This window comes from Pseudomyrmex gracilis, unplaced genomic scaffold, assembly GCF_002006095.1.
Source record: "Pseudomyrmex gracilis isolate BER0280 unplaced genomic scaffold, ASM200609v1 scaffold_72, whole genome shotgun sequence".
In the NCBI taxonomy this organism is placed as follows: Eukaryota; Metazoa; Arthropoda; class Insecta; order Hymenoptera; family Formicidae; genus Pseudomyrmex; species Pseudomyrmex gracilis.
In genome coordinates this window covers 114,315-136,005 of record NW_018020656.1, presented here as the reverse complement: position 1 = coordinate 136,005, position 21,691 = coordinate 114,315, and the positions used below count along the sequence as shown (strand labels likewise).

The following is a 21,691-nucleotide window of genomic DNA, read 5'->3' as shown; positions in this document are numbered from 1 at the left end:
AAAATTAAACGAGATAATATCTTGTAATATTTTGTGCGTGTTGTAAAAAAAGAAATTTATATCATTGTTACAACAGCGTATTTTATACACAAGCTCTCATCCCTTCCTCTATATATTGCACTATAGATATATTTATTTAGCACGTTGAGAGAACATTCAGAAATAATTAAATGTTCCCTAAGGAGAGTTCAAATCATTAGTTATATTATATTAAATTGTTGCTATTTTTTTCCTTGCAAATTTTTTTCGTAAAATTTTACTTAGATGAGTATAAAACCGTTTGTGAATTTAACATGTGTGTTAAAAGTTAAAGTCGCATGTTTTCAACCTCCAAGTATTTTTGATATCTTATTTATTTTATTTTGTCTTCTTTGATAATTTTTTTGTGCTGTATATTTATTATTATAAAAGGTCGATCGAGATCGCTTACTTACGTTTTTCTATACTCCGTCACAATGCTCTTTGATCCGTTGATCCTCACACGGTTCACGCAACTGTTGTCGCAGGTGAGTAAAATTCACTATTAATAATACAAAAACGTAGTAAAATATTTATTTGTGAAAATTTTCTTTTATATGTATAAAAATGTTTGTACACTACATCCAAATCTCTTCGCAATTACAAACTAAAACGAATGACTCGATACGCGCGAATACTTCTTCAAAAACGTGTGAAATCATTATCTCTTAATAAAATAACTGACATTTAATATTTTCAGATTGATTCAATCTTTGTTGAATTTGTTCCGATTTTTTTTGCCTTCTTTTTTTTTAAACCTAAGTAATCAATCGCATAACCTCAGCGAGGTTTTGAATTGGTTACTTTAGCAGAGAATAACCTTCATTTTAAACCGTCGATCATGGTTTTGTGTAAAATATATACAAAAAAACGAGATAAAAATATAAAAAAAACTTACCACGTAACGTTTTAATGTACGCGTTTGAAGACAAACAAAAATTATTTTAGGACATTCTCCTCTCAATGATCTTTTCCCTCCGACACACTTCGAGCGATAAGTTCGAGACTGCTGTCGATCAATCGATAATGCAATTCATATCGAAAATGAGCGCAAGTTTGAATATCGATTCAATGAGGTAAATATAAAATAATAACAACTCAAATATTATATATACATATATATATAAATTTGGTATTTTTATATACATTGCCATTTTTATAAAAAATTAGAGCACTTAAAAATATTACTTATATATACAAAATACACTGATTTAGGTCAGTAACACGCAATACTCATTGCATGCAAATTAATATATATACGTATTATTATTTGCGTTGTAAAATTTTTAAGAAATTATAATATGCCGTTTAACTGACTTTATGAATATTAATTAAATAAGCATGTTTTAACCTATCTTAAAGTTAAATACACGTGTATATAAATAAATATATATAAGTTTTCGAGAAGGAAAATGATGAGGATTATATAAACATGTGTGTGTATGTGTATGTGTGTGTGCGCGCGTGTGCGTGTGTGTATGTTCTATACTATTAAAAACAGTTTTTATCTAAAATATTTTTATCGCGTTTCTTTCTATTACATATAGAATTATCTGTTTACAATCTGTGACTTTTCTTCTTGACGGGGAACACATCATACCTTCACGTATTTGTTCGCGTGCAATGCGCAATCTACCTAATAATCGTAGATTAAAAATATCTTCGTAAAACACGTCCAGGTATATTTCTTTATTCAACTTTTTTTCTCTATGGTATATCGCCCCATAGATATCTTAGCAAATCGAGTTCTCTTTCCGTGCCCCAATCCGTCTCGCATCGGTCTCTCCGCTTTCCGCTAAATATTACTACAGCTTTTTCGATGTATATATATTTTTGGACATCGCTGTAAATAATTAAATTAATTTGTTATTGTTCTTTTATTTGTGTGAAAAATGGCTTAAAATTAATATATTATTATTTCGTTATTATGTGAAAACAATGATGATGTATTATGTCAACAAATTGAAGACATAAGTATAAAAATAGTCGACGACTTTGCAAAGTCTCTTTGAGAGATAAATTTTTCTCTGACACCAAAAAAGAATATTCAGCTTTTTGCACGATAGCGGTTGGCGGAAGATAATGGAGAAGCCAAATATGTGATTAAAACATAAAAAACCATTTTGATTAAAATATACACACACACACATATATACGTATATCGTGTGCATTATAAAAAAAGCAAAACAAAGCGATTGCCTCAGCTTTTTCACACAACTAATAAGAAAGGCGATGACGATAGCGACGACACAATGACATGTATATACTCACTTCTTCCGTTGATCTCACAGTTAGGCTGAACATTGACAACGTTTTTTCTAACTAGGGTGACGAACCAGACGAACTAGATTCTTTCTTGAAGAAGAAATCCGACACCGCTTGTATGATGCTCCTTCTTCTGTCCAGATCCTTGGACTTTTTTCTGTCCTTAATTCTCGCCACGTTGTCGTTATTCAAATAACTCGCGGCGTTCGACAATTCGTCCATCGATTTTGCATTAACAGCCAGTAGCATCTCGTAATTAGGCTTTTTCGCGATGTTCTTCATATTGTCGGTGCTCTTGCTGGTTTGCAACCTCAACTCGGAATTGTCCATCTTGGCGTAAGGTCTGACTCGTCCGGTTTCCGAGGTATCCTGTATCGAGAGTCGTCTTCGAATCGCCATCAGTCTTAGCTCCTTGAGTTTGTCTTCCGTGCTTAAAGCTAAATCCTCGTCGCTCTTTATTCTGATCTTGTCTCTGACGTCTTGCTTAGTCCTCTCGCTAATTATCTTCGCTTCTTCGTTCTTCAGTTTTAGAGGCGCCAGTTCTTTCCTCAAGACACTTTCCGTATTGGTGATGATCAACTTGTCGTCTGTCATCTGTATCCGGGACAAATGATCGAGCTTGTTCGAAATGTTTTCCTTAGATTCTGTCTGATCGCATTGCTCGCGACGCGAGAACGGAGAAACATTTTGCGATTTACTCGTTTCGTCGGAAACCGTACGATCGGGACTGCTCGTTGGCAATACAACGGAAGTAGGCACGAACACGCTATCGTTAGAAGCAACATTAGACGATAATTTTAACGGCGATTGCGTCGCACTGAAGGGTGAATTTCTGGCGGCTCTTCGGGCTTTTTTCTCGGCCGATTTTTGTTTGTACGCTTCAAGCTTGTCCATCAGAAGATCTTCAATAACATTCTTCTGTTTCGATCGCTCTTTGGTGATCTCCTCGAGTTTTCTGGAGGTTGCCGGCGAATTGGCGTGATTATCGTTCGCGCTCACATCCGCAACGCGCGCAACTTGCGTCGCAATTTTCTTTGGTCTCGATTTTCTCACGTCGATGGAATCTTTCACGTTGCTGAAGTCGATTCGGGACTCCAGTCCCTTTTTGTATTCCAGATAATCGGCCTCGTTGTAGCAGTTGTCATCCGCTTCAGATGGATTATCTCGGTTTTCCGTTACTTCCGCAGTAACTGCCGATCTCGGAGGACTAACTGGACTTGCAAGCACCGTAACTTCGCTTATGGTCGTGTCTTCCGGTTCCGTTACCAGCAGACTGTCTTCTTCCAACGATTGAAGCAGTTTCGTATTGAAAGCTTCCGCTAATTGTTCCGGTTCCGCGTTTCTCTCGAGTTCCTCTTGGGTTTGTTCTTTGGTTTCTGGTTTGCCGACAGGTTTATGTTGCTTGCTCAAAACATCCTCCATAGTTACGGGATTAATTTTGATCACATTTACGTCCTTAAATCTTCCTTCTTCGTCTTCTTCCTCTTCCTCTTCCTCTTCTTCGCCGGAATCGTTTTCCAACCTCGCTATTGGTGCGTCAGTGCTTGCTACATTGTGCGATATATTCGTTAAACTTGGAATATAGAGAGGCGGTCTGTCGTTCACAAATTCGGTGTAGCTTCGGGTTTTCAACAAGGTAAAGTTGGAGGCGTCCTGGAGACTATCGTCCAGTAACGATTCGTTGTCCGTGTCCATGTAGTTAATGTCTTCATTGTTGATCAGTAGTTTCGATATGCTGTTGTTCGGATATTTTTGATCGAGTATACGATTGAGCTTGAAATAGTTGAGATCCGTGTTGTTTTCCACTTTGGCAGTTTTGGCAGAGGCAGCAGAAGATACTTTCGCTTTGTTTCTACGTATAGTGATATTACCGATATCGATGCCGTCGTCGCAGAGATCGGTGGAAACCAAACCTTCCTCGTCCCGAGCCCAATCGGAAAATTCCGTTTCGGTGAACGCCGCGGTGGTGACGTCGTTTTCTTCGGAATCATCGTGCTCGTCGGATATCGGAAGCGAGTGCTCGGAAGTTGGACTGTTGCAGTTGTTGCTGTTGTCTCGCAGATTCAACCGTTCCACATTGTTATTTATAGCTTCGACAGCGTGCGCGTTGCCCAATGACGGATCGTTCAGAACGCATTGTCTGTCTAATCGACGATCGCGCAGAAATGATACTTCAATAGAATCCGGTTCGAAGGTTTGATCGTTGTCGGGATCGTAATACTTGTATCTGTCGCATCCCTCGTCCAGTACGAGATCGCCATCGGTGCTGTGAATTTGCAATCTCGGCAAAGGATGATTCACAGCTACGTGACGATCGTCGTTCTCGACCGCTTCTTTGAAATCGGAAGAAGACAAGGAGTCGGTATCTATGTCGGAGTCGCTCAGACTGACATTTTTGTCCTCCTCTTTTTTCTTGTCCCAATCTACTTGCGGAACGACGATAGACGTCTCGTGGAAAGGGCTGTACGACCTGTTGCTCTCTTTAGCGTTGTTCAAAATGATGTTTTCCGCATTTTGAGAGTTGACTTTCGCGCCGTTATTCGACACATTGCCAGTTTGATGATTAATCATCAGTCGTTTGTCCATTTCTTCCCTGTCGTTCAGCGAAGACTTGTCGCATATGTTGGGCGCCGTTTTCGACTTCATGATACTGGACTCTTTCACTAAATCAGGTAACTGTTGCGACTTGAACATTTCTCTCAGGGTCGTCGGTTTGTGAGTAACGTCGCGCGACGGATTTCGACGGTCGTCCGACATTTGCTGCGAAAATAAGGTTGTAGGCGAGATCGGGGAAAGCGGCGTATTGTTAGTCCGTAGTTTGCCAGTACCTTGAAAAAAATCGCACACAAACACACGTGTATTATTGACTGTGACATTAATGAAGGACAGGTAGATAAAATGTAACACTGTGGAATATATTTATCATGTACAAACAAAAAAATGTACTCAATACACATAAGCTATTTACGAATTACTCGTCGCAGATCGCACATATATTTTTAGCAGTTTCAATGCCATGTATTTAGGGACGTGGGAAACACACGAGCGGAGCGCTGCTATTGTAAACAAGGGCGGGTGGACGATTAGCGATGCAAGGAAAAGGTACAGCCACGTATTTGACTAATCGGAAATAAAATCTAGAAGTTAGTTATTTTTTAAATAAAGTTTCAATGCAGAATTTAATTTTTTTTTTTTGTTTTCATAAAATCTTGGATGCGGTAATAAAACAACACGATCAATGAGAGTGATTACGATGCCGTTTTCATCAAATACACACGGGATTTTGAGAAAGAAAATTTAAATACTTACCGGCGAACGTTTTTACGAAAACCGATCCAATAAAATTAAATCGTCGAAAAATTCAAAAAAAAAAAGTTCGATTCTCTAATCATTCGTAAGTGAATTATGTTTACGGAAGAAGTTAAGAAAGAATCAAAGTCGTATTTTTCATAATTCACAACTCCTCGGGATCTCTCCCATATCTCAACTTCCTCCTTTATCCTCACTTTGTGGAAAATCCATCACCGTAGCTAATCGTGCGGATAGGAATAGAAGCACGAAAAGAGAAGTTGATAAGTGGGGAAAAGCAAGTTCTCGAGATATGAGAGGTTCTTGAGAAACGAGAGGAGGTTGAATTATGAGAAGACTGCAGGTATCAAACTCGTCAACTGGTGCAGCCGGAGCGGTTAAAACCGGAAGGCGAAGTCGAAACAAAGCGAGGAACTGATAAAACACGATCGATCTTACGCGCAATCTCGCGCTTGCATCAAATTGACTTCGCGACTAGTTTGAGTGAGTAAATTACAACGATCTATTGTTGCGTTTACGAGGACTTTTCGAAAAGTTCTTGAACTTTTGTGAAATAGCGTGCGAATGCGATGTGTCGCGCGCGTAGTGATTTTCAATAAACGGCACTGCCATATTGATGATAATTATTGCGTGTAACCTCTCTACTTGTCGCGCTAATCTATTGTAATTTGTAGTTACGTGCTGTTTGTTTAGTGCAAAATATCTTTTGCGATTTTCGAAAATTTGTGGCGAGATCTACGTTCTCGTTACGGAAAGATCGTCTGCCAAGACTGTTTTTTTTTTTTTTTTTAAGAACAGCAATGAATCAGCGATTTAGAAAGCGCGGTTTAACAGAGAAAAGATGTCTACTTAAAAAAAGACACCGCTAGCTAGATAGGAGGTAAGTCTAAGACCGCGATTCACTCGATTTTATATTTAAAACGATCTTGAGGTGTTCTTAGGATTAAATATGTAAAACCGGAACACTTTTCTTACAGATCTCATGTATGTAAGAAATACTTCGTTAGAGACTTAGTAGTTCTGCCACAGCGTGAAAGTGTTATTTCTTTGCCAGAAACACAGCAAGCAAGTTTTTTTTTGTTTCGTAATAAAAGAGTTTTGACAATATTATTATTTTTTAATATATTATCAATTACATACTTAGGTTTTTTTTATATTGACTTTTCACACTTTATATTGTTTTTTTATAAATTATATATATGTTCTTTTGTAGAAGACAACTATATATTGTATACTTCAAATAGAATTTCGATATAATTTTAACTTTCGATTGTTTTTATACTTATGAAGTACTTTGTATAAATTAGTATGAAGGCACAGAGAAAGTATAAATGACATTGCACAGCGCATATTTACCTAAATCTACCAAATAATCTGTTATACTTTATTCCAGCTTTTAAAAATTAGTCTTGTAATAAAAACTTGAAGATCCTACCTTGGAGAAAAGCTACCATATTAGGACTAGGTTCAGGCGCCGGATTCAGTAACTTCTGATGTTGAGAAATGGCATCGGTGAAGTTTCTCAACTTTGTGTCCACATTTGACGCCGAGTCTGACTTTACAATCGAACCACCCAAGGCTGATCCGTCCAGCAGGTAGCGTTTCTTCAACTCCAAAGAGAGTTTCGAGGCGAGTCCTCCGGTGGAGTGAGTACGATTTAGAAGATAATCTCCCTTTCGTGGATTCACCAATGGTATATTGATATTTGCGTCGACAGAACCCGAGACAACGCAGTTCTCATCTTTGTTCGGTTCGCGTTTGACATCTTCCAGCAACTGTTTGCTGTCTATCTCTTGTTTCTTCTGGTTCAAGTTGTTCTTGTCCAAAGAGATTACCTTACTCTTTATTTGAACTTTCTTAGGTTCCACGTAAGAACCTCTTGTTTTACGCACGTACAAATCGTTGATAGTGATTTCGGGAACTTCGTGCTGCGTCGGGGTCACTTCATCGTGTTCGAATTCCGAATCGGTCGAAATTTCTGTTGCCGAACTTTTCCTATTTTCCTCGGTCGACTCGTCCTCCGACGACGCTACCTAAAAGCATTCACGTTGCGTAAATAAATACAACAGAAGATGAAATAAAAGCAACTGCTTCAAGTAATTTTTAACGCGTAGCAAGATCGTTAAGAATTTTTCACCTCCGTTTCCGAGCCGGTGTCAGAATCGGAGCAACGCAGTGGCATCTTCAACCACACTTCCTGCTTTCGCAGCTCCCTCGCGCGCACGTCTTCCTCGTCTTCGGTTCCACTGTTGCTTTCATCGTCTAAAACGGAAAAATAAAGCCATAATATAATACAACTTTAAAAAAAAATTATTTATCGTTTCTTAAGAAATTTAAAGTCAATGAAATGATACCTTCACTAGTGTAGTCGTCGCTAGAATCTTCGTATTCGTTACTGCCAGTATCGGATTGTCCAATTGTAGCGTGTGGATGGAAGTAACGCTGCGTCCAATTCTTAGCCAGCTCGGTAGTTGCTTGGGTTGTTAGTGGCTGATCTATAGCTTTTTCGTATTCTTCATTATCTTCATCAGAACTACTAAAAAAGCAGACAACAATAGTTTACGCAAACTATCAAAGAGTTAAAATACATACACAATTATTTCAAAAACCCTACCGCAAGACTCCAAATAAGTAATTTTACAATATTGCGACAATTGCAATGCGACACGTGTTAGACCAAAAAAAAAACAAAAAAAACGTTAAAAACTAGACTCCAGAAAGTAAACAAACAGATATCTAGACAAGCCGTCTATTCTCAACACAAGTTCGTCGAATGTCATAAGTTTGAATGGACAGATATTAAAATTTTGTACACTCGGAAGTTAATTGGCACAAAAAAGATAGAGGAAAGTGTGGGATATGTTGGTGTTGTGAAACGTTTTTACATTTTTTCTGTTAGGCGATGAATTCTAGTGGTCATTCTTGAAAGCATCATCATTGTTTAGTCATTATTTTAGTTGTTCGACGTCACGTGATGATTGCTAGCTAATGTACCAATAGCTGGCAAATGTTAGTGTGTTTTTATTTTCGAGCATTTACAAACATTTGCGAGATGAGATTTTGAACATTTGTTTATACATACTCTCTCTCTCTCTCTCTCTCGCTTTGTTATTAAACTTGGTCTTGTTATCACACGAATATACTTACATTTGAGTGTTTTGTTTTTCCGTGATTGTGTGAACGTTTCATTCGTCTTTAAATAGTTTGAGTTATGTAAAGAATAACATAGTAGTAGCATCAATACCACAAAAATATGCCTTTTTTCTCGAGATTTCCATGTTACCAGCAGTTCCTCCGCACTCCGGATAATATCAATTCTTTCTCCCCAATAAATTTGTCTCTATCCCTACTGCTACAAAAAAAGGGTCAGTCATGGAAGTTGACAGTTTAATAGCTGACCCTTTTTTGTAGTGCCCGATGGGGGCAAAGTCGTTCATTCTTAGTTTTTAACACAACGCACTTTTTTTCTTTAACAGAACCAATTTGTTCAGCTATCGAAGTGGGAATCCATTTTACTTTTCCCTCCGATCCATTATGTGTGGGTGTAGTGTCGCCATATTTAGTTTTTGTAAAAGACGTCTTGAAAATATAGGGGTAATATTTCGTAACTCTTTGGCTTTACAATTTATCGGACAACCGTTGAATATTAATAAATCTACTGTAAAAAGTGTGAATGAGGGTCCACATTACCACCCTTTCCTCTATAATTCCGATATGATACGTGATAGATTTACGAACGTATGAAATTAATGTTGCGTCAAAAACAATTGCAACACTACATCATCGTCAGTAGAATCATGAAGTCAAAATAATTAAAAGAAATATTTATTTTGATTTTTGGTTTGAGCGTTATTTGGCTTTCTGTTCCCTTCTCATGTACAATTAAAAATTTTCATGTTCGGGAATTAGCTGTGCCAAATATATAACAGTTATATGTATAATATGACACATGCAAATAACATTTACAAATAATAACTTGTGCGATTTCAATTTACATAATAATACATAAACTTGCTAAATACAATATAGAAAAAAAAAAAAATTACGTATATCAAGAAGTACTAAAGATACTTCAATATTTTGATTACAGTTTGAAAAAAAAATCATTTTTTTCTTCTTATGTATAACAAATAATATAAAATTTGCTACGCGATCGCACCTTGGCAAAATTAATACAAGGTAGACAACAATATACCGTAATATATACAGAATATGTACAATAATATTACACATAATATGAATATAACTTGCCTCATGTCAGAAATGTGGTCACTGGATCCCATTTCCGCAGTTGAAGCGCCGAAGTTTCTGTCCGTCCATTCGTCTTCATCCATTTGACTATGAGCCTCCTCGGGATCTGACATTTCTGCCAAATTTTCAAATTCTATTCTTTCTTGAGTCTGACTACGATCGATCAGATCAAATCCAATGTGTTCTACTGATCTCTGATCCTGAGAAAATGATTTGTTAATACATGTCTAAGAATATGGATATGTACGCATGAGTTATATTTTTGTAATATATTATGGAAAGAGAGAGAAAAAGAATATTATATTCTTTGTGTACATTATAGACAATAATATTATATTCCAAAATGTTATATATTACAATTGCAAATATTGTAAAATATAATACAATATAAAATTAATATATAAAATTAAATTACTATATAAAATTTTTAAAAAACTACAATAACATACAATATATAAAAAAAATCTATTTTATACATTTTTATTTCGAAGAAAATTAAAGTAGAAAAAAGCTAAACACTAATGTTAATCAGATCTATCATATATACAAGATGATGTTACATACCTCGTCTGGTAGTTTTGCAGCATTAGATACATTTTCTTTGTTCATTAAGATTCTCTTTTTATCCACTCCGGGTTTTATCGTTTCCGTAAGCCCAAAGTGTTGCGTACAATAAAAGCGACCTCCGTTTTTCTCCCGATCAAACGTGTGATTTCCTACGAAGAAACGTATCGATGTTATACAAAAATATAAAAGTTGAATCACAATTATATAAATTATTGCTGACGTTGCGTTTTTTATAAGTATCTTAAATATAAACTTACGCTCACTGAAAAGATATTTTAGATATTTTGCCATAAAAAAGATAATGATAAATTATCTTGTAAGAATTTTTTTCATTCTTGGCAATCGCACTTTGATAGAGAAGAAAACGTATATTTACCTATTCGTAACAAAATGGAGCAGTATTCACATCGGAAGCAGCTACGGTGAAAGTACTTGCCTTCCGCGCTAAGTCTTTCCATTAAGTAAACTCGTTTTTTGCAAAAATGACATATTTCTGAACCTCCTTGGGCTGGTAACACAATGGTGGGCTTAACGTTCTGCAAGCATAATTTATGCAAAAAACATTCTCTTTTTTTTTGGAAAATCGTTGAAGATCATGCATGTGTGATATTAGAACAAATAGTAACTAAATGCTCTAGGAAGTTTTTACACAGTATTGATCGAATGCGAAAAACTCGCGTGTGTTTGTTAAACCAAACCGTTAAAAATCCGATCAGGAGTTTTGTAACGCGTTTAGAATTCGCTGTATTTACCGATTTTTGCTGCTTGATCTCAGCATCCTGATTTTTAGGGGAAAATTGTTCCGCCATCACTGAAACTTTATTATATCCAACCTTGCTACCCTCTCGAATCTTCTTGTCTATGGTCTTCAAGGTATTGTCTATTTCGGCGTACTTACTGTAAATGTCGGACTGACCGTTGCTCCGCTTCTCCATTTTGATCTGCCGAGCTAAAAACTGAATGAAACATACATACAATTGAAAACAAATGCAAGAACGACAAGCGTAACTGAGTCTTTTCTTTTTTTCTTTTTTTTTTTTTTACCAACCTGTTCGCGACTCCACTTAGGTACCTTCTCCACATAATCGTGTCGAACGCCCCGACCCATTCTGTTCTCCTCGATTTTTTTCTCGATCTCTTTCACATTCCAGTCTGTTTTCTCAATCTTGCCTGCGTAAAAAGTACTTTTATTATTTCGTTCGTAGCACAATAAGTTAAATTATTAAATAACAAAATCTTTTCCACAAGTGTGTACCGATAGCGCGTAAGAGATCTTTGGGTTTCTTCTCCGTACATGCCACTCCTTTCAGTTTATCCTCCAACAGTTTCACTCTTTCCGAAAATTCTTCCTCCGTGTTACCCTTTTGGTAACTAGCGTGTATCTTGGGTTCTCTGTCCTAGGAAGAGTTGTTGCACGTTAGTGTAAATTAAGCAAGCGATCGTCGAATGAGCGTGAACATAAATAAAGCGAAACAAACCATGCGAAACAATGTAAAAACAAATGAAATATTCAGATACATTTGGTTCGATAGTTTTAACTGAAAAGTACCAAGAGACTTGAGAAACAAAATGAGATAATGAAGAGTATTAAAGTGAAGTAGCTCCTCGCTAACATTTCGCTCTCCTCGGTTTCGCGAGCGGTTTCCGATGTTGCGGAAGGATATTGTTTCGATAATTGCCGGCTGTGTTGTCTCTGATTGGCTTGACCGCCGCGAAGTCATCCTTACACCAATTCGCGCGAAACAATTCCAGGAATTGGCGGAGATGACTCCCATCGACTCGATACCGAGGGAAAAATGCGGACAGTTAGCGAGGAACTATTGTTACTCTCTTTCGAAGTACACAATTCATTGTCTGTCTCTCTAGCGCGCTGAAATGTTTCTTCAGCTTCTCCGATATTTCGGATAAGATTCTTTTAAACGTTATCCGGAATTACCCGAATATTTCGAATAATGCGATTTTTTTTTTCTCTAGTCTGACTGGCCAATCTATCTTGCATCTCGAAATAAGCCGAAAGCCATTCTCTATTGTGTTAGAGATAGATTCATTCTTCATTCTAAAACTGGTTTCTATCGCCATAATTACGGACTTCTCTAATCTAGTCTCACTCCACCTACATACATGCAAAGTGTCATTACGTTATAAGGTTTCCTTTTGCTAGCCGTTTGCAATGCTTGCTGTCTTTCCCTCAATGTCAAATACTGTTTAACGATACGTGCTTTCGTAGCAGTCGTAAAAGCTGCGTGACTGTCTCGGGGGTACAATCGACACGTTTGATTTCTGGCCGATCAACGTGCGTTATGTGAGACGTGGAATCGGTCAGCAACGCGAGTGAACAGTTAAAAATCGTTCTCCTCTTCAAGGAACACGGCTCAATTGAATGCTTTTCTTAAAATCTTATCTTAAAACTGCGTGCCAGGTTGAGTTACGTTCAAAGATTATTCCAATACATACAATATTTGTGTGTATATGAAGAAAAAGTTTTTTTTATTGTATTTATTAAGATTTTAATCAGAGATTTTATTAAACAGTATATATAGCTGGTTAATAACATGCAAGTATTGTCTCAAACAGAGTTTAGTATATAAGAAGTAAATATTAAGTAAGAAAACTATTAAACAAGATATATTATCAAAAAGTAGTTTTTTTTTTTTTTACACACTTTGTTATCTTATAAGCATCATTAAAGAACACAAGAGTTTTACTATTGAATAGTAAAAACAGTCAAACCATCTTTGGCTTACTGGATAAAGTATTTTCTGTTCTAAATCTTTTATTCTGTCCTTGAAATCTGGTGCGGATTGACGGTACAAGAAAATCGAATAATCTTCGAAAGGTTCGTCTTTTTTCGTTTTCGCATTTGTTTGCAGCATCTGCATGCTTTTGTAGAACTGTCGAGTTACCAGTTTACTTAAATACAGCCTCCTCTTCATGTACTCGTTTCGGTACTTCTCGAATTTTTCGTTCTTTTTCTGCCTCTCATCCTTCGTCAGGTTAAGAGATATATGCAGATTAATTTCACGTAAACACACATAACTGCATGTAATATGTTACTAATAACATTCGAAACCCAAGCAAGAGATAGAAGAGGTCTGATTTCCGAAATCGGGAATCAGAAAGTGCTGAAATCCCCACAGAAAGCGTCGATTCCGAGAAACTCTCGATTTCTAAACTTTCCCTATTGATCTCGGATTAAAACGGAAAATTCCGTCTAACAAATTTGTTGTGTTTACACACGGTTGGCTTTTATTTTGATAGTGTACGCGTCTTATTTTCTGTCGAAACATGGGTCTGACAAATATAAAAAAAAAAAAAAAAAAAAAAAAAAAAAAAAAAAAAAGTAATGTGTAATCCAAGATTGTATTGCAGCTATTAATCGATAGAAACTGCAATTGAAATAAAAAATTGGTTTTACTTACCGCTGCGCTCACTTTCTCGACGCTGCGTCTCTTCCGACAACGACGGCTGATCGTGTTTTCTTTATCAACGTACAACTTCGCGTTTTCACCAGAATGTCGTGAACGTGAGTGCTTTCTCGTAATCTTTTCCTCGGGTGATAATTGTTTCAATTGCTTTGGATGTGTCACGTGATCTTGTATTTCTGTCTCCTGTTTTCAAACAATAAAACGAAGCTCGAATTACCGCGAGAATATCTCGGATTTTCTCGGGCACATTCTGTGTTTTTACAGTTACTCACGTATTTTGGATGCTTCACGTGTGGACTCACACCTCTGAGAGCTTCGTATATTTGCGTCAAGTAAGAGAACATGGCAAGTTTGTCAGGAACATCACACTGAGCCATTTCTTCTCCAGTCATTATCTATAAGAACGCGTTTAGTTGTATTTTCCACATGCACACAAATAAGTTAATGAAATTTCTGATGATCTTATACAAATGTCTCAATAATATTCGATGGTTTCAAGATGATTTTAAAACCAAAAGACGGTGCATCTTAAATAAAAAAATTGTGACTTACATTGAATTACGATATTGAATAACGTTAAAAATATGGATTGTAAAATATATCACATCAGAACTGAAAAATGAAAATGAAAAAAAAAAAAAAAAACAACAGTGTGACATGCTTACTGGAGGTATGTTCAATTCCTTTTCCAGTATGTCGAAGGCAAGTTGATTGTTCTCCACTACATCTTCCGCCTTCAGACTATGAAAGTTGATTAAATCTGGACGGTATTTATGAATGATCGCACAAATAGCTAAACCATCTTTGAATGAGACGCTCATATCTTCGATATGAACGTTGTCGTAAAGTGCAACTTGCTTTTGTAACCAGCAAAGCAATGTGTCAGGATGAACTTGAGTGTCAGTCCTCGTCTCTAAATAAAAACAATTTTTTTTTTTTTTTTTAGAATGACATGATGTAAATGCTGCACGCGCGAGTAAACAAGATGAAGAAAGCTACACAAAATAAGCAAGACAAAGTGGTCTTTACATTGAGTCATAAAAAGAGTTAAAAAAAAAAAGTCTCAACAATGGGATAGATGACCAATAAGTCACTTTCGTACGGAAAAGTTCACACGGATTTTACTGTGTACAGCAGCATTCCTTCAAATCTTCAAATTCAATAACCACGAGATTTTAAAAACACGTAAGCTTCGGAGATCTTCAATCATCATATCACTTACCGTGACGTCTTCGTTTCTTTGGAACATTGATCTCGTACTGTTTCATGGATTGCTTGATGCTCTCAGGATCATCTGTGTCGAGAAGATTGTGCACTTGCATTGGTGTTACAGAATGTACATTGAGATTTGGATACCTTGAAGAAGAAAGAAATGAAATCGTTTAAGTATTTCAGTTAGTCTATCTCGTTTGTGGTTTACACTAGGTGTGTGTAAATATAGTGACTTTATCTTTAGATATATGTTAGCTCTAACTTGACAATCATCATGGTATTTTACCTGGTATGAGGATCCAAAGTGTACGCGGCGTAATCTCTGTTCAAGTTCTCCGGTGTCGTTTGTCCCAGCAATCTGTATATCGATTCGCGCTCGGCAATTACTTCTAACGGCGAAAACAAGGCACCCCAACTCTTGATTGCCCAGCCCGCATCCAAGGAACTTAGAAATCCTCTTGCGCAACCAGAACCGGTAGGCCAAAACGGCTATAATCACATCAGAACTCCCATCAATATTCCCAGGAACTCTAAAAAAATGTTCTACTGGTTTTGTACATAATCAATATTTTAGCCTTTTATAAATTTCGAGGTAAAAATTGTTGTTAAAGCTCTTCCGAGGAGTTCAGAGATAAGAACTCCGGACGAGTTCCGTCGAAACCCTTGTGATTCAATGAGATTAGATAAGGAAAACAAAGAAAATCGTGTCGACAATAAAAGGTGTATCGTTTTGTAATTGTAATCGTAACGTGTTTTTATATCAAAACTCGAAATAAGACCTAAACGTTTGCCAGTTATTATGTGAAATAATGATAATCGATATCTTCTACAGTTTACGAACACGTTTTTACATCAAATATTCTTGTTATGAGGCTGTGTGCCTATTAATATTCATTATTACCGCAAAGTTGTTGCGCAACTTTGTGATCAAGCGTGAGATATACGTGTGTTATTATTTACCTCTAAGAGACTGTCCCCCACAAGGATCATGAGCAGTCTGTGACTATAACGCTCCAATACGCGACTCGCGTTTTCCGCTGCGTACATCGAAGTAAAATCAAACATGGCCACATCCGGTTGGCCGTAATGATTCACTGCAAATTCCATATCCATCATTTGATATTTTGTCGAGAATTCAGCCGCTTCTCGCGCATACAGCATCAATGCCTCGCGGTTTACGTTCTCCTTCGCGAGCAGCTTCGCGGTATCAGCGTGATCCTGGAAATCAATTATTGGAAAACGTCAAAAGCGTTACGTAAAAGAAGTTTGCACGGGAAAAATAATTTTTTTTTCTTTATACACGTTTAGGAGGTTCCATATTTTTATTACCTGTACAATAACCCCTTTATCGATTAAGCTATGTTTTTTAGCAGTCATGACAAAGTAATGCGTGTCATCTTTGTAATATACTATGTTCTCCAAGTCAATACCCGTTTCTTGATACAATTCCTTAAAAAACCTTTGGTTAAAAATAAAAGCGACTCCGCTGATCTCCTCCACACGAGCCTCTGCCTCAGTTCGTTTGTTGATAAAATTTGCCGTTATCGCTATAGCTAGTTTTCCTCGAAATTCCTTTCGCTTAAAACCTTCTAAGGTGTTTCTTTTGCCATCGGCACCGATTAAAACATCGAATTCGTACTGAGATACAGGATGATCCGTTGGCGAAGTTTTCGCTCTCCAGCCAATTTCTGAAAAAGAACCACGTCGTTAAAATTATTAACTTCAGAAAGATGTGCGATCAGGTAACATATACTTTGTTATAGCCTAGACTTTTTCATGAGTCTGACTGGAAAAACAAAAGACCATTATCTTAGCGAAAGTAATATTTATCAAGAAGTCTTTTCTTTGTATCTGTGAATCGAGTCTATTTGTGTAAACATTTGCAAAGAAGACAGGAAAGAGAGGGATGAATTACTTACTGCTGTCTTCTTGATTGTCCGGGGGTGGTATCAGGTAATCGAAGCTCACATTCTCGTGGAACTCCACGCCAAGGATCAGAGCGACCTTCAGCAAAATACACTGTAATTGTCGTATGCTGATGTGATCGATGGAACCTGCGCAAAATTTTCCGAAGAATTTCTTCGCCCCCAAACTTCGCAGATCCTGAATGACGAACGGCCATAGATGTAAAACATTATTCCTGGACATCCGGTCTCTTTTCTCCACCAGAACAACTTTGGCTCCCAGCAATTGTGCCTCTATGGCCGTGCGCAAGCCACATGGACCTCCACCGATTATCAAAATCTAGTGATAGATCACAGTTATTTAAAAAAAAATGTACTTCTCCTATTTTATAATATTGCCCGAGAGAAAGAGAGAGTTACAAAAAAAAACAAAAGAAAAGAACAAACTCACCTTTGTGTTCGGACATGCTTTCCCGCGATTGTAACATTTGTGATTAGCCCGTTGATCGAACTTCTTCCACAGCGCTTGCGCTTTCCACGATCGCAACTTTAGCTTCAATTTTGGATAAAAGTGATTGATGACATTTGGGCGGATCTTCAACAGTTCGCATAGTTGTCTGTAATAGCCGAGAATGGACTTCAACGTGTTGGCGTTGCAAAACTGATCAAACACTTCATTAGCAAGTGCTATTTCCGGTGAATTGTCAATGTTATTTCCACTCGGTTGTTTTCTACCGGCCTGATTCATCATGTTGGCTCTTGGTTTCTGACTTCGCTATAATTGATTAATGCGTTATTGCAAAGATACATTTGCATTTAATGTGTGTGTTATTTTATATTTTGTATTTATTTGCTAATATGAGTAAGTAATATAGTTTCGATAGAAATACAAATACGATAAATACACACGGTTAACCCGCACCGTGTCTTACAGGTAGAAATGAGGAAAAAGTGTTATATAAACACGAAACGTTTTTGCTATATAATTGTAAGATTGCACATAACATAAGAGTCAAATGATAAAATTCAATTCAATTCAATTGTGCAAGCGGAGAAAGCAGAAATATTTACAACAGTTACGTTCGTAGAAGCGAACACATTTATTAACTTTTTTGCATCTGCTTTTTTGGAAAAGGTAATTTTTTTATCGTTCAATCACTTGATAACGTTTGATTATCATTTGATAATCATTTGAGGGGAAGAGGCGATTGTGATATTTTAGTGGACTTGTATCTGGACTTTGTGGCGCACTTTCTCTGGTTCTGTACATGCGCTTCGCTTCTATCTGTATTAATATTTATTTCCATGTCAAATTTTCATGTGAATCATCTTCAGAAACAAACAGATTATGTCGCACCGCTTGTGAATCTCTTCTCTCTGGCATGAAACGAATGTCTCATTTTTTTTTCTCTCTCTCTCTCTCTCTCGTCCTACTCCGCTTTGAACGTCTTCTATTCGTCGAACTTATTGCATTAAGATTGCCAGACTTTCTCGGAAAAAGCGGAAGATTTTTAGCGACATACATTTGCAAACGGAGGAAATACGGTCGGCCGTAAATGTGTGAAAGAAATGTCATTTTCTTCGTGTTTAAAAAAAGATAAACACGTTCAGGAAAATTTCAATGTACCGAAAAAAAAAAAAAGAACAGAACAAATTGTCTTACGAATATAAAAACCCAAAAAACCGTACGTTGAACGTGCCAAGGCGACGTATTAAAACTGACGAGAAAAACTAAGATCTGACAATCCCGTATTACATTCAAACAGGACGTTGTTGATGATTTCCCGTTCCGCTCCGCATGCGTATCTAGCTAATTCCATATAATCTTTCCTTGCCAATGATTCCTTTAGATTGAAATAATTGGCTCGCAATCTGTTTTCACCATAGTGATAAATCCTCCGAGGGGGTTGTTCCCGTTTTTTTTAAATTGCGGTTGTTTGACTCCGTTGTTTTTTTAAACACAGCGTTTTTCCTCGTACATTTTCCGCTTTCGTTTCTCACATGTTCCATTCCGTTCTCTCCTTTTTGCTATATTTTTTCCCCGCGAACATTCCCTTGAATTTTGAAACGGCGCCTTGTGATTTTCTTGGTTGTTTTAATATAGCGACCTCTCTTTAGCGATCTCGTCGACGACCATTCACCCTCGCGCTTCTATCACGAATCGGAGCTATTCTTACTTCAGCATTGTCCCCATGCATTGTTCTTATATAATATATATTCACTTTTCTTTTCGATCGATTTTTTTACAGGCGTCTAATCTCGTATTTGTTAATCGATTTGCCGTTAGCGTTTTCTGTGCACATAATCTCTCTTTCTCTATTTCTTTCTTATCTTGCAATTTTTCGAAAGATAATATTCTATCGCTAATGCCTCAGTTGTAAAGATCTAGTTTTCTCACATTAATTCTTTCGTGCTCGTTTCACCTATTGTAACAATGCCGTATTAATCCTCGTATACCGGGAATTACCTTCGATTTTTAAACTTTATTGCGATTTTATTTTCGACGTTTCTACAGAGGTCGTATTCTATTTCCTCTTCTATGTTGTCTTTGTATTATTCGTATCGCTTTTTCCAAAAATTTCAAATTTATCTCTTCTCATTCATCCATTGTAATGTATTTCCGTCCCTTTCTATCTATTCCGGCAAGGATACATTTTTCATCCATTGTAAACTTTTTCGTCCTGACCAATTCTTAATGTTCAGTGTATCCTGTATGTTTTTTCTGCGACGTTGCACAAAAAAATTCATTGCCAATAGTTTTGCTTAATAATTAATTAACACAATCCTGCTTTCTCTTTTCATCACATTGGGGTCAAATTTCCGTATAGTGCGCATTGCTTAAAAAAAAAATAAAAATCATCATGATCCAAATATTGACCTTATAAAGCTTTTGTAGAACATGAAAGCTGTGTTCTCTCTCAAACAACTGTATATTGCGGACTCTCTATTGAAATTATCAGAACTTTAACAAATTTGTGCTCGAATATGAAACTGTTCATCTGTTCCAAAAAACTTGTACAGATTTTTTATCAGTTCGTACCTGACTATGAATCACACGAAGCTTCTACGTTTCTATGCTCTTTGTATTTTCTTTGTACCTATAGGAGATCTGATACCTTTTCTTTTTTTTTTTGGAAAACAATTTTTATGCTCCACGTGCTTTTTTTTTTTAAAGGAAGCCATCACAGAGCCTTGCACTTCTTTCATTTTCTCTTTGACAAAAGCACATGGAGCGTGGAAATTTGTTTTTTTTTTTTTTCAACAAACAAAAGAAACGAGTTATCAAATTTTTTTCTATCGGCGCTTTGATTGTCTCAGTCGTCTCATTGTGGTCCTCTCTCTCTCTCCGCTCTTTTGGAAACAGTAGTAGCATAGTATGTCGTCAGCAAACCGAATTAATTTTCACGTCTCCCCGATTCGATTTGTCTATTTTAGGTTTTAGGTTAAGTAAAAGAGACGTTACCAAGTGTTTTAAAGTTTCCTCATTGCATTTAAATTGGTAATAATTTTCGCGAGGAACTACTTATTTTTAGGATTCGCTCAGCGTGATGCAGACTATTTATTGAAAGAAAGCAGCATTATTTATAGGTGGTGTATCATAATGCGATATATATATATATACATACATATATATATACATCTGAAAAAAGGGCTGTGCCACACTACTTACAATTCTATGTCATTGTGCCGTGGACTTGGTTCGTTTGCGAGATTTTTTTTTTTTTTCGTGGGATACACTTTCGCGGGATCTCGTTTTCGTTTAAATATTCACATCACACACTAGAAAAAAAAAAAAGAAAAAGTAAGGAGAGTGTCAAATGAGAGGATTTTAAATCGCGAAACACACACACGCACGCACGCTCGCACACGCAGAACAAGTGCATCGAGCAGAAATGGAGAGAAAAAGAGAGAGAGTTTTCCAACACACTACTTGACAAGTAGTTTAATTTCGGTCGCAATGCGACTTGCCACTGGTAAAAACACACATACACTTGTTATACGTATACGTACGTTCATTAACCCAATTTAATCACTCACCCGAGCGCACAGTACATTCTACAATACATCGGAAAGACACACCACGATGTGACGACGGCGAACACTACTGACGAGATGGCGCACTATTTATCACTGGGGGCATTTTGCACACTCGCGCATACTGCTTTCGCGTTGCCAGAGCAGGATGTGTTTGCAGTGCCCTCTAAAAGTCGCACGTTGCAAGAAACGAAGACGCATGCGAGTCACATGCGAGACGCAAAACTCTCCGGACCTTACACGGTCAATAACTTTTCAGACTTGTTGATATTGACAATGTGATTGACCATATAAGGTTTTGTTATGTATCCGACTCGTGCGTGTTTTTATCGGCAATGTGGTGTGTTGCAATTTTTTTTAATAATATCTCACCATCAGCTGATATTGATGATTAATTAGCCGGTACCGGACTACGATGATTAGAGATGAAGATTAAATTGGAGTTGGACCAATCAGAACAGGGTTCGCTAACTTGAGATTTAATCTCTCGTTCTGATTGGCCGACTTTAAATTCGATCTCACGTCTTACGCGGTACCGTGTAAGGTTCGTACAGATTTGACTGGTCAATTATCTGCGTGCAATGCGCTTATAATTTTGCTTTTATTTGCTCTTTTATTGTATTAATATAATTCTTCGCATATCTCAATTGGTATTGTATAGCAATATATAACAGTGACGTTTCGATTAACCGGTTTGAACGATCA

At 36.9% G+C, this 21,691-nt stretch overlaps 1 protein-coding gene across 4 annotated transcripts; it reads right to left on the bottom strand.

Annotated features, from left to right (window-relative positions):
- Positions 1–1,161: 1,161 nt before the first annotated feature.
- LOC109854698 (F-actin-methionine sulfoxide oxidase Mical) lies at positions 1,162–21,250 on the bottom strand. 4 transcript variants are annotated; one of them, XM_020428061.1, is made up of 23 exons: positions 20,990–21,250; positions 20,622–20,731; positions 17,403–17,726; positions 16,967–17,291; positions 16,377–16,735; positions 16,008–16,265; positions 15,334–15,536; positions 15,058–15,191; positions 14,501–14,748; positions 14,108–14,230; positions 13,830–14,018; positions 13,155–13,394; positions 11,666–11,807; positions 11,459–11,580; positions 11,163–11,366; positions 10,787–10,946; positions 10,408–10,559; positions 9,844–10,043; positions 7,947–8,125; positions 7,730–7,854; positions 7,028–7,625; positions 2,290–5,111; positions 1,162–1,861 (listed from the first exon to the last, which is right to left on the bottom strand). In XM_020428061.1, the coding sequence occupies exons 3-22, from the start codon at positions 17,700–17,702 to the stop codon at positions 2,341–2,343; spliced, it is 7,032 nt and encodes a 2,343-aa protein (XP_020283650.1). In that variant the 5' UTR covers positions 17,703–17,726; positions 20,622–20,731; positions 20,990–21,250; the 3' UTR covers positions 1,162–1,861; positions 2,290–2,340. The 4 variants fall into 4 exon arrangements, with proteins under 4 accessions (XP_020283650.1, XP_020283648.1, XP_020283649.1 ...); XM_020428059.1 differs by having other exon boundaries at positions 7,947–8,128; positions 20,990–21,249; XM_020428060.1 differs by lacking the exon at positions 20,622–20,731 and having other exon boundaries at positions 7,947–8,128; positions 20,990–21,249.
- Positions 21,251–21,691: the final 441 nt, after the last annotated feature.